The sequence below is a fragment of the Mytilus trossulus genome, chromosome 4, assembly GCF_036588685.1.
Source record: "Mytilus trossulus isolate FHL-02 chromosome 4, PNRI_Mtr1.1.1.hap1, whole genome shotgun sequence".
NCBI lineage: Eukaryota > Metazoa > Mollusca > Bivalvia > Mytilida > Mytilidae > Mytilus > Mytilus trossulus.
The window spans coordinates 12330244-12344732 of NC_086376.1; the positions used below are offsets into that span (position 1 = coordinate 12330244).

At 31.2% G+C, this 14489-nt stretch overlaps 1 protein-coding gene across 6 annotated transcripts in view; it reads left to right on the forward strand.

Moving 5' to 3' along the window:
- LOC134714698 (multiple C2 and transmembrane domain-containing protein 1-like) overlaps positions 1-7943 on the forward strand; it is a 95158-nt gene extending 87215 nt beyond the window's left edge. For all 6 annotated transcript variants that reach the window (XM_063576186.1, XM_063576188.1, XM_063576187.1 and 3 more), the window contains 4 exons: positions 1132-1238; positions 1906-2015; positions 2622-2719; positions 4557-7943. In XM_063576186.1, the coding sequence (XP_063432256.1) occupies positions 1132-1238; positions 1906-2015; positions 2622-2719; positions 4557-4613 (372 nt within the window). In that variant the 3' untranslated portion in view covers positions 4614-7943. The remainder of the gene's footprint in view (positions 1-1131; positions 1239-1905; positions 2016-2621; positions 2720-4556) is intronic.
- Positions 7944-14489: the final 6546 nt, after the last annotated feature.

Genomic DNA, 14489 nt, shown 5'->3' on the forward strand with positions numbered 1-14489 from the left:
TGATAAACTGATTATTCTAATGATCTTACTGAAATCAATTGAAAATCTAGGATATTCAAAAACAGGGTACAGATATATAGGCAAACAAGGTATTCAAACTTCAAAATTTTAGATAGTATTTTATCTCCTTTGAAGGTGAGAGAATGGACTTTTGGTTCCTGAATAGTCATCTGATTGTTTTGTTAAGAAAACATTTTACATTTGTTCAATTATGTTACTCCTAATTTTTCTGTTTCTTAGGGCATATTTCTATGAGACTTGGTACATTTTAAAGTGCAATAACTTTTTATAGTTTATATATTTGTTATATAATCTTTTCTAATGACTTCATATCACAACCAACCATACATAATATAGATATTATTTATGAATTTTGTATAAATCATAAAATGTCATAATTAACACTTCTATATTTGAGGATTATAACAGGTCTTTTTCCATATATACTATCCTTTGTATCATTCTGAGACTCAATATCAGACTGAGGTGCAAGCCGAGGGATCATATGGGTCAAGGGATGATACCAGGGCTCATATGCATGGGAAAGGTCATATTATATTATAAAATTATGATTAAAAAAGAGGAAGATTTTGAATAAGTCTCTGGCAAGATACATACATGACATTGTTCATTTCATCCTCTGAATGTTAGTTTTTCTTTCAGTGCTGGTGTGTATACCTTGCTTAATGAATTCCACAAAGTCATTGACATTTAAATACAAGAATTTTCTTTAGTAGCCATTATTGATAGGAAATAAGGCTTATGATAACATTGAGAGTGGGTCCATAAAACTGGTCACACAAATATCCTGGTTATGTAACCTTGACAAAACATATGAAAAGGGACATTGTGCAGTTATTCGATATGCAAAACCCAATCTTTTGCTAAAATATGTAATAAATACTAAATATAAAATATTTAAGTGCTTGTATTTTACAGTTCAATATGTAGGCATGTTTTCTCTCTAAATAATCAGTGAGCTGCATTTATTCATATACATGTTCTCTTACAAATAACCAATAATTATCTTAAATATTGGCTTCAAGATTTCTTCCTTTCTTCAAGTTTTAATAATATTAATGGTCAATGTCTGAGCCATGTTAAAGTATGTATTTATGTTTTGTACATTAGGATGAGAAGAAGAGTGTCCATGAGATATACAAAGCTGCCCAGGAAGTATGTCTCCAGGTACAACAAGGAATGGACATGGTGGCATCGCTCGGGGAAAGGTTTAAAAAGTAAGGAGAAAAATCTGTTATAAGTATGATTATCAGGTTGTCTGCTTGTTGATATTATAAAATGTCAGCTGCGAGTCACAATATGAAGTTTTTTGTCGAGTAAGCCCAACAAACGAGAACAAAAAGCCTTTATATTGTGTCGAGCAGCTGATATTTTACAATATCAGTATGCAGATAACCTGATAATTGATTTATTGGGCTGTAATTGCATCTTTTTGGAAGTGTTTTCTTAGTTTCACCAGCAGCCGGAAGTTGACTTGATAAATTTGAATCAAACTCCACATTTTCTTTTATATTCATATTTGCAACTTTAATTCTGAATAATTATAATTGAGAATGCCAAATGTACATACATTATAAATGTAATTCAGACAACAACTCAGGTCCTGTAACATTTGACCTTATCTGTAGTTTCTGTTTATAGCATGGGTACACACAATGGTGTCGTACATATAATAATAAAATACCAATCAAAATCTAATGTGAGCTTCATCAGAGTCAAAACAGTTGTGATTTTAGAATACATAATACTGAAAAATGTTTTAAAAATGTAACAGATTTATGTATACGACTCTTCTCTGAACTTCTGATAAATAAGATGAATACAGAGTCCTTGAAAGGTCATAAATTATTTATGATTAATTATGATTATTTGTTATTTTTTCAGTACATTTAATTGGACAGTTCCATGGCTGTCAACCTTTGCCGTTATCCTGCTCAGTATTGGTGCCGTGATATTATACTTCATACCAGTGCGGGTACTAGTTATGCTCTGGGGTAAGTTTTATCACTTATCTGATTATTACCATAGGAAGTTGAATATCAGTACAATACATGTATATAAAGATGACCTTGGGTAACTTTCATACAAGAACTTTTTGCAAGTTCAACTTGGTATTATAAATTTATCATATTAAAGTAATTTGGATACCAGTGCATTTTAGGGTGCCTCAATTTAGTGAGTACCCTTACGCCATTCATATCTATTTCTGTGCATCTTGAGATATTTTCAGTTACTTTGAGACACACAGCCATATAGAGACATGTACTTTTAAGAGACAGACTATGTCTTGATATAAACCTATCAGACCTAAAGGTCATGGTTCATTGCTTTCGATCAAGATTTTAAATTCCAGTGCTGATCAGATCTTGATGTCCATCTTGTCAGTAACTTTTTACTATTGATGTTATTGTTTTTCGTACTTACTGATTTTTTATTTGATGTAAGATTTTGTGTTATGCTTAATTACATAAGAGCATACTTGCCAAGTGACATGATATTTGCATGTAATACTCTTATGATAAGAGTTGTATTTCAAGTTATGAAGATATGAAAACAGTTCTCTAATTTTTTTGTAATCATGGTTTATTATCTCCTTTCAGGTGTCAACAAATTTACCAAGAAGTTACGAGCACCTAATGCAATACCAAACAATGAGTTGTTGGACTTTTTGTCGCGTGTTCCTTCAGACAGTGAATTGGTCAGTAACAAAGCTGTCAAATTCTTCATCGTTGAAAAATCTTTATCATATGTAAAAATAAATAATGGTTATCAAAATATGTCCTGCTTCATGCTTTGAACAACTTAAGTATCTGAAAATAAGATGATTTTTCATGGCCTTATTAAGTTACTGATGACCTGGAATTTTAGTTCTAAATCTCTGAAAGTAATGGTGATTTCAATTACTTCTTTTATGGTATCAGGTACAATGTAAAACAATATGGCTATCATGGCCAATTCAATTTCCTGTTCAAACATTTTCAGTATGTATTGCATTCTTATGAATATTATAGACATTATGAGTAGTAATAACCATGATATTTTACTACTACCATATTCCAAAAGATTATAAAACAGTTCTGGAACATGAGGATCATCAGAACCAACTTTTTAGGTGTAGATGGTGCCAGTTCTTTATAACCTTTAATTCTAGAGCTAGATATCTATGACAAAAGATTAACCTTTAATACTAGAACTAGATATCTATGACAAAAGATTAACCTTTAATTCTAGAACTAGATATCTATGACAAAAGATTAACCTTTAATACTAGAACTAGATATCTATGACAAAAGATTAACCTTTAATTCTAGAACTAGATATCTATGACAAAAGATTAACCTTTAATACTAGAACTAGATATCTAAGACAAAAGATTAACCTTTAATACTAGAACTAGATATCTATGACAAAAGATTAACCTTAAATACTAGAACTAGATATCTATGACAAAAGATTAACCTTTAATACTAGAACTAGATATCTATGACAAAAGATTAACCTTTAATACTAGAACTAGATATCTATGACAAAAGATTAACCTTAAATTCTAGAACTAGATATCTATGACAAAAGATTAACCTTTAATACTAGAACTAGATATCTATGACAAAAGATTAACCTTTAATACTAGAACTAGATATCTATGACAAAAGATTAACCTTTAATACTAGAGCTAGATATCTATGACAAAAGATTAACCTTTAATACTAGAGCTAGATATCTATGACAAAAGATTAACCTTTAATACTAGAACTAGATATCTATGACAAAAGATTAACCTTTAATACTAGAACTAGATATCTATGACAAAAGATTAACCTTTAATACTAGAACTAGATATCTATGACAAAAGATTAACCTTTAATTCTAGAGCTAGATATCTATGACAAAAGATTAACCTTTAATACTAGAACTAGATATCTATGACAAAAGATTAACCTTTAATACTAGAACTAGATATCTATGACAAAAGATTAACCTTTAATACTAGAACTAGATATCTAAGACAAAAGATTAACCTTTAATACTAGAACTAGATATCTATGACAAAAGATTAACCTTTAATACTAGAACTAGATATCTATGACAAAAGATTAACCTTTAATACTAGAACTAGATATCTATGACAAAAGATTAACCTTTAATACTAGAACTAGATATCTATGACAAAAGATTAACCTTTAATACTAGAACTAGATATCTATGACAAAAGATTAACCTTTAATTCTAGAACTAGATATCTATGACAAAAGATTAACCTTTAATTCTAGAACTAGATATCTATGACAATGCATCTGTTTCGTATTGGTCTGTATAGTTCGTTCCATCGATCAAAGTAAAAAGTGGAGTGAAAAGTGCTTTACATTGGAAAAAATGATAAAAATTGATAATAAAAAAGATATCAGATGAAACTGTATTAAATGTGTTAAAAAGTTGTATTTAGAAAACATAAAAAAAAAATTCTTCAGCAAAGTTTAACTGTACTTTTAAGGGTAGGCTACTGTTTTATCATATTTGTTTTAATATATTTCCAGGTGCAATATAAAGAGCTTAGACCAGATATTCCTAACTTGAAGAAGAAGAGATCTTGAAATTTTGTGAAACCATGTGATATTTCTACAGAACCAATACTGAACAATGGTTGTGCTACATTTGCTCATTTACTTTTATACTATGTTCCTCAATGAACTCAAACTTGCTTATTCCTTTTATGTTTTCTTGAGACACAAGGACTCTTTTCATAGATAACCTTAAGATTGAAAATTTATTGTTAAATATAGAACAAATAGTTTGTTAGAAACAATTTTTTTTCGTAGATATTTTGAAAAAGATATCCCTGTTGTATATGCTGTCTAACTGCTGGTTCAGTTTGCAAAATTCTTTTATAAAGAATTCAAAATTTCAATATTTAAAGGTTTTGTTTGCATGATCAGTATTTTAAGTTCTAAACTGAATAATGTACAGTCATATGTTTTGTTCCCCCCCCCCCAAAAAAAAAGTGGATTAAATCAATGTAAATAATTTTGTGACATAATTTTTTTTTCTTTTTTCTATTAATGAAATATTGTTGATTTTAGCTGCATACAAATCTTATCATCTTGATTTATGGTCCTTTAATTTATCATGAAGTCTTCTATACAGATCTGAGTTCGATTATACTGAGATACTGGTATTTGTGTTCAAGTAGAGATGTTACCTCAAGACTATTTAATGGGTAATTTTAAAATTTTTGTGTTCCCCCAACTTTCTTAATCTTGAATTGTTATTTAACAAAAATAGTTAATATATAAATTATTGGTTTATTTTTTACTTAAGATATAATTAATAGATAATTAATTCCATGCATTTTCAAATTAATTGTTTTGATCTCTCAAATACCATTTTGTATTGTATGACATGTCCCAAAAATATTTATGCACTGTATATGTACATTATATAAAAAAATCCTATTGGCAGCTTAAATGGAATCTCATTCTGTTGTTCAGTATCAACAATCAAAGCACTGCTAGTGCTGTGAAGCAGTTAATTGAAAACCAGCTACTAGACATAGCCCCAGTTCTCTTTTACACAACTAGGTCCATATTTCATAGAAGGCTGTATAATTTCTGATCAGTCTTGACCAATTATACACATAATGATATTGTCTGGTTGCAGTACACTTCATTTGTGAAATAAGGATAAATTCATAAGAAGTTGTATATTTAACCATTATCAATGCAATTCTTTGTAGGAGATATCCATTTTAACCATGTGTCTTAGTAGATATGTATATTGAATATTTTTTGTCAGTTTTTTACTATGTTCCTTATCTGTAGAGTGAGATATATTGTTTTTGTCCTGTTCACTTGTTTGTTTGTTCAAACAAAAAGTTTGTCTGAGTGTATTCTCCTAACTGAATTTAACTCAATTGCTTTATGCCTTATGCAGATTTCCTTGAGATATAAAATTGATTCTTTGGATTTTTTTGTGTAATAAAAACTTTGGTTTTACCACTTCACATATAGCAAAGATTGTTCATGTAAATTTCATACATTTTACTCTCAAACAGAAATAGGACATAATTATTTCATAATATAATCATGTTTACAGTGCATTTCATCAATTTTTTAACCTCAATTTCTTGCAAAGGAGTTGATATCCAGTATGTGTACCAATTTAACAAGAGCAAGATGGGAACATGTGATTTTGTGTCAAATTTTTAATTTGCAATGTAAAAATGCTATTCATACTATTTATTGCATTATTTTGTATTGAGATTATTTCCATTTTACATAATTCCCATATTATTATGTATAATTGATTATTTTGTATACTAAAGTATGTCTGTACTGCAGAACTCATGTTATCTACATATCTTATTTATGATTATTTTACTGGCATAGGACAATTGGGATGACAATTGCACTTCTGATTATTCTTTATGTGTGGAAACATATATTTTTTTGTTTCAACTAAAATTCAAAGCAATAACAGCGTAATAAGCTTAAATTTATAAAACCTAAATGATTATATTTTGACAGCCTATTATACAAGAAAGGAAAATATTTCAGTTTATAATGAACAACATACACTTGCAGAGAAATCCTGATAAAATAACTCTCAAATAGATAGCAGAATTATCTTTTTATTGGAGGTTAACATATTTGATTAAAAGGAAAATTATTTTTGAAAGGAATGAATTCTTCCTATGATTACGTCTCATTTCATTAGTGATGTAAATATCTCAGACTTGCATCCATTGACATTCCACACTTTGAAGGTTGAATGTGTTACCTCCAACCTGAACTATATTTAAGAAAAGATTTGTTTATATCTTATTTTTCTGGGTCTCAATGGTGTAATGATTCTAAAGACTTATTGCAAGGAGGTATATTTTTTTATTTTTTTTAAATTGCTGAAGAAATTAAACATCTTTGAAAGGATAGGATTTGAAAGAATATAGTTAGTTGATGGCGGGGAGGGTTAAATGAACTAAGCATGCGGACCAGACTTAAAGTTTATATGCCATCTATATGTTTTAACTACATCATCATTGAGCCTAAAATGGAAAAATAAAATAAAATGCCCAATAAAGTATGAAGTTTAATATTATTGAGAACCCAAATTCCAAAAGATTTTGAAAAATACAGCTTAGGTTATCTATTCCTGGGGTAAGAAATTCTTAGTATTTCAATAAATTCAAAGTTTTGCTAACAGACGATTTGTAATTATGACTATATCAATGATAATTCATGTCAACACAAGTTTTAAGAACAAACTTGTTATCTAGTCGAGATTCCATAAAACAAAACTTTATGAACTAAAGTAAAAACACTACCTCATGAGAACATATTTAGTTTGTAATAGTTATCATCTATCTTTATCTTTACTTGGTTTATATTATACAATTAAGTGCAATTAAAGCTACTAATCAAATGTAAGAAAACAGTATAGTAGAATTAGTTTTGTTATTATTACTCAATGTGCAATAATTTCTTTGACCAAAGTATTATGAGAGAAAAAAACATTGAAATGAATTATTGTAAGATAAAGTTCTCCCGGTAATATAATGATAATCCAATTATTTGTTTCCAATTTTATCTTGTTGGGGCCTCTTATAGCCTATAACAAATGATGTGTTTTGCTTTTTGTTGATGGCCATACAGTAATCTGTAGTTTCTAAAAGTAACATTGTTAAGGTTTTGTTAGATAGTTGTCTCATTGACAATCATACTAGCTCTCCTTATATTGTATTGTATATAAATTGGAGAATTTCTAAAGAAGATTCATTTTATGGCTTACTTTGTTCTGTAGATTCATCCAATTTTTTTTCAAATGCATGATTTACATTTTCAATTCCAAAAGCAAGACATTCACAAAGTGTAAATATGAGCACATGCTTCAGTGACAAATTTAAACTGTATTAAGTGGGATTTTCAGAAGAAACAAATTAATTGGTAAATTTCTGAAACATTTTTACTTATTTAATATATAGCATGATGCATTGTTCAAAATGATTGTTTTGTCATTGAAAAGATATAAACACAATATACATCTACATCTCTATGGGAAACGGTTATGCTCCAGGCCAGAAGCCAGGAAATTCAAAAGGGGGGTTATTTGGACTCACAAACTCAACTTTAACAGTCACAATTCGAACAGACCATTGACTTTAACACTGCTTATTTGTTTTCAAGGGGGGTTCTTCCAAACCCCCCATGAAAACAAATAAGCAATCCCCCCTGGCTACACGTATGTGCTCTACATTATAGCTCAGTATTTATGAACCCAATAATAAGTTTATCACAGATTTGAGCAATAACACTACTATACTGAATTAACCGGTGATTTATTAGCTCTGCTGCATAACCCATGAAGAGCATTAAAATAAAAATTCATTATTAAATTAAGACAAAATGTTTCAGAAATTAACCCATTTAAAAATGAAATCAAAGCTAAAGACTATAGTAAGTGAAGAGAAATATCGATTCTTTAGTGGTTGAAGCATTTGTATGCTTAAGAAAAGGATTCAGTTTTCTGGGATTGTCTCCCTCTATTTATAGCATCAATCAATCAATCTGAAACATAAATTTTAACATGTAATATTCATGATTATAACAGATATCCAGAACTGCTCAGTTATGCTTATGAAATAATCAATATTTAAATTTTGCAAATTTTATTTTCAAAAAGTTCATTTGATTTAGTACAAATGTATATATGCATGAAGTCCTCTTTTTTGAGAATTTTTGGTAAATGTGAATATATGTTTACAGATAATATGTAATCCATACAGAGTACAAATTTACATGTGTAATAGTCACTTCTTGTTATTTATTTGTTATTATTGTTATTATTTTTTTTTGAATTTTTTAAGGTGGAAGCCATGGAAAATTAAAATATATATGCAATATTCCTTTGTTTTATTTTTGTTATTAATTCATGATTAAACTTGCACACACGTTTGGCTATCTGTTGGTGTTAATGGTAGTTTTATCATCCCCAGTTTTCGGTGGGGCTATCTGTTGGTGTTAATGGTAGTTTTATCATCCCCAGTTTTCGGTGGGGCTATCTGTTGGTGTTAATGGTAGTTTTATCATCCCCAGTTTTCGGTGGGGCTATCTGTTGGTGTTAATGGTAGTTTTATCATCCCCAGTTTTAGGTGGGGCTATCTGTTGGTGTTAATGGTAGTTTTATCATCCCCAGTTTTCAGTGAGCTATCTGTTGGTGTTAATGGTAGTTTTATCATCCCCAGTTTTCAGTGAGCTATCTGTTGGTGTTAATGGTAGTTTTATCATCCCCAGTTTTCGGTGGGGCTATCTGTTGGTGTTAATGGTAGTTTTATCATCCCCAGTTTTCGGTGGGGCTATCTGTTGGTGTTAATGGTAGTTTTATCATCCCCAGTTTTCGGTGGGGCTATCTGTTGATGTTAATGGTAGTTTTATCATCCCCAGTTTTCGGTGGGGCTATCTGTTGGTGTTAATGGTAGTTTTATCATCCCCAGTTTTCAGTGAGCTATCTGTTGGTGTTAATGGTAGTTTTATCATCCCCAGTTTTCAGTGAGCTATCTGTTGGTGTTAATGGTAGTTTTATCATCCCCAGTTTTCGGTGGGGCTATCTGTTGGTGTTAATGGTAGTTTTATCATCCCCAGTTTTCGATGGGGCTATCTGTTGGTGTTAATGGTAGTTTTATCATCCCCAGTTTTCAGTGAGCTATCTGTTGGTGTTAATGGTAGTTTTATCATCCCCAGTTTTCAGTGGGGCTATCTGTTGGTGTTAATGGTAGTTTTATCATCCCCAGTTTTCAGTGGGGCTATCTGTTGGTGTTAATGGTAGTTTTATCATCCCCAGTTTTCAGTGAGCTATCTGTTGGTGTTAATGGTAGTTTTATCATCCCCAGTTTTCAGTGAGCTATCTGTTGGTGTTAATGGTAGTTTTATCATCCCCAGTTTTCGGTGAGGCTATCTGTTGGTGTTAATGGTAGTTTTATCATCCCCAGTTTTCGGTGGGGCTATCTGTTGGTGTTAATGGTAGTTTTATCATCCCCAGTTTTCAGTGAGCTATCTGTTGGTGTTAATGGTAGTTTTATCATCCCCAGTTTTCAGTGGGGCTATCTGTTGGTGTTAATGGTAGTTTTATCATCCCCAGTTTTCAGTGGGGCTATCTGTTGGTGTTAATGGTAGTTTTATCATCCCCAGTTTTCAGTGAGCTATCTGTTGGTGTTAATGGTAGTTTTATCATCCCCAGTTTTCAGTGGGGCTATCTGTTGGTGTTAATGGTAGTTTTATCATCCCCAGTTTTCAGTGGGGCTATCTGTTGGTGTTAATGGTAGTTTTATCATCCCCAGTTTTCAGTGGGGCTATCTGTTGGTGTTAATGGTAGTTTTATCATCCCCAGTTTTCAGTGAGCTATCTGTTGGTGTTAATGGTAGTTTTATCATCCCCAGTTTTCGGTGGGGTTAATTTTGCTCAGTATTGAGTTTTCTCGGTATAAGCACATCTCATTTACATGGAAAATGTTTGGTACTTACTCCTCTGTCATGGTTTAATTGACTTTGAAATATTTGCTTTGTTTGTCATTAGATCAGTTAAAGATGAACCACTTATGACAAGCAAGGATTTGAATAGGCACTATACAAATCCTTGTGATAAGTCAATGATATTTAGTATGTGAATGTATTGGAATATGCAAGTCTCATTTCCATGGAGATTTTATAGCCCCATCATCTCATTGTGGTCCATTGATAAGATATATCTGCAGCATTGGCATATCTCATGTCCACAAAGATTATTTAGCAGTGCATCTTCATCCATGATTCATTGACTTCGAAAATTTGTATAACTTTTTAGCTCACCTGGTCTAAAAGGGCCAAGTGAGCTTTTCTCATCACCTGGCATCCGTCGTCATCGTTCTGATTAAAAGGGATATGATTTATTCGCTGAACTAAAGTACCTACAGCACAGTATAATATCTGGTTGAAAGGGATCTGATATGTACATGATATTGTTTATTTTTTAAACCAATAATATTACAAAACAGTATAAGCTCTGATCTATTTAGTGAAACAAATGGCTATAGTATAGTACAAGCTCTCACAGTTCACTTTATTATCCAGGCTCTGGACCAAAGTGATTACAGAACAGTAAAAAGTCTGTTTGATAGGGATTTATATATTCACTGAACCAAAGTGACTACTGAACAGTATAAGGTCTGTTTGATATGGATTTGATATATTCACTGAACCAAAGTGCCTAAAGTACAGTATAAGCTCTGATTAAAAGGGATCCAATCTGTTCACTGAACCAAGGTGACTATACAACAGTATAAGTTCTGATTAAGGGATCTAATCTATTCACTCGACCAAAGTCAGTACATCACAGTATGAGCTCTGATCAAAAAGGATCAGATATGTTCACTGAACCAAAGTGACTATACAACAGTATAAGCTCTGATTATACTAGATGGGATCTGTTCACTGAACCAAAGTGTCCACAGCACAGTTTAAGCTCTGATCAAAAGGGATCAGATTTATTTGCAAAATCAAAGTGACTACAGCATAGTATAAGCTCTGATAAAAAGGGATCAGATCTGTTCACTGAACCAAAGTGACTATACAACAGTATAAGCTCTGATTATACTAGATGGGATCTGTTCACTGAACCAAAGTGTCCACAGCACAGTATAAGCTCTGATCAAAAGGGATCAGATTTATTTGCAAAATCAAAGTGACTACAGCATAGTATAAGCTCTGATCAAAAGGGATCAGATCTGTTCACTGAACCAAAGTGACTATACAACAGTATAAGCTCTGATTATACTAGATGGGATCTGTTCACTGAACCAAAGTGTCAACAGCACAGTTTAAGCTCTGATCAAAAGGGATCAGATTTATTTGCAAAATCAAAGTGACTACAGCATAGTATAAGCTCTGATCAAAAGGGATCAGATCTGTTCACTGAACCAAAGTGACTATACAACAGTATAAGCTCTGATTATACTAGATGGGATCTGTTCACTGAACCAAAGTGTCCACAGCACAGTTTAAGCTCTGATCAAAAGGGATCAGATTTATTTGCAAAATCAAAGTGACTACAGCATAGTATAAGCTCTGATCAAAAGGGATCAGATCTGTTCACTGAACCAAAGTGACTATACAACAGTATAAGCTCTGATTATACTAGATGGGATCTGTTCACTGAACCAAAGTGACTATACAACATTATAAGCTCTGATTAAAAGGGATCAGATCTGTTCACTGAACCAAAGTGACTATACAAAAGTATAAGCTCTGATTAAAAGGGATCCGATCTGTTCACTGAACCAAAATGACTACAGCACAGTATAAGCTCTGATTAAAAGAGAGCTGATCTTTACACTAAACCAAAGTGACTACAGCACAGTATGTCACTATATTCTCTGATTACATGGGATCTTATATATTACTGAACCAAAGGTGACCAAAGCACGTTATAAGCTCTGATCAAAAGGGATCAGATCTGTTCCCTAAACCAAAGTGACCACAGCACTGTATAAGCTCTGCTGAAGGGGATCAGATCTGTTCACTAAACCAAAGTGACTGCAACACTGTATAAGCTCTGGTCAAAAGGGATCAGATCTGTTCACTAAACTAAAGTGACTACAACATAGTATAAGCTCTGATTCAAAGGGATCTAATTTATTCACTACAGCACAGCTCTTATTGAAAGGTATCTGATCTATTCAATAAACCAAAATGACTTCAATGCAGTTTGAGCTCTGATTAATAGAGATTTGGTTTGTTTACTGAACTGAAGTGGCTACAAGACAGTTTATACACTGCTGAAAGAGATCTGATTTGTACACCTCCTCGTCTTGGATCTGACCCAAATGACATAATTTCGTGGGAATATTGTAAAACTGAATTGTAAATGCGATTCCCTCAAATTTATAAAGTCCCAGACCTTGTGAAAACTTACATATGGGACACAACATTGGGAAAACAAAAATTGTGCTACAATTCATGTATTCAGATTTAATGATAAAATCAGTATCAATTACTAATTTTATTTTTCATTTGTTTTCTTTCTTCTGTAAATGATAATGAAGTGTAGGTGTTTCACAGACAAATGTCATTTGACCTTGACTTACTAAAACATTATCAACATATAATGTTCTATGTATAGCTGTTTGGTTATTGATCAATTTTACTGTTTACTTGCTTAAATCCGCAAACACATTCTCTTTTTAAAAGTCACAAATAAGAATTCAAATTTAAAAAGTTCTTTTAATTGATTTATTATGAAATTTAACAGAAAAGTTTGACATTATAAGCATGATATAACACTGCATTGTGTAACATATAACTAAATATAGACTTTGTTGTGGAAACACATTCTCTATTCTGTAGTGAAAGTAAAACAAAATTATATGTGCACGTTTTTTAAACCTATCCATCTAACATAAAAACATCAAATGAAGTACACATTTTTAAGTACAACTGATTTTTTCATAACTGATAATTTGATGGAAATCAGTAAGCAAAGAAAATTAAAGAATAATTCAATTCTTGTTTCAAAAGGATTAAGATATTCATAAATGAATGTTTTTTTCTTTATAAATTATGACTAGAACTAAACAAAGGTTATTCCTTTTTAATCTATTGGAAAGATGTGATTTTCAAATATTATACAAAACATATTTCACAAAATTCAATGGCAGCAAGACTGTAAGAATTTTGTCAATCCTAAACATAAAACTCAATAATTTTTCTTGACAAAACAGATTTCAAAGATACATCAAGAGATCAAAATATTTTAAAAGGAGATTGAGGTCAAGAGATTAGACCAGATGCTCCGCAGGGCGTAGCTTTATACGACCGCAGAGGTTGAACCCTGAACGGTTGGGGCAAGTATGGACACAACATTCAAGCTGGATTCCGCTCTAAATTTGGATTGTGATTAAATAGTTGACACAGCATAGGTTTCTGACACAGAATGAATGTATTCAAATGAACTTAAAATTTTTGTTTTCTCTTAGAGCAATTCACTATGCTGTTGAATATTAATCCTCTCAAAAAAATGTTTGAAGAAATTTTCTTTTTATTTATGAAATTTCAAATGAGAAAAATTGAACCCAATTTTTTAATCACATCCCCCTTTCCCTTATTCCAAAACTAATTTCAATTAAAATATTCTAATGGAGTTTGCAACAATTACTACTCATTTAAATACATCATAAAATATTAAGATGTAAAAAAACTGCTTGTTATCACTGAATGGTAAAGATTATTTAAATTTATCAGTTGGTAGTAAAAAGTGAATATACATTGTATATCGTATATAACAAAGATTTAAGTTGATTCTGGACAAAGAAAGATAACTCCAATTAAAAAAATTCTTGCAGATATTTCTTGCTTACTATACTGGACAAAGAAAGATAACTCTTAATTAAAAAAAAATTTGCTATTTCACAATATTGTGAAATTAGATATTTCTTGCCATTGCACAATA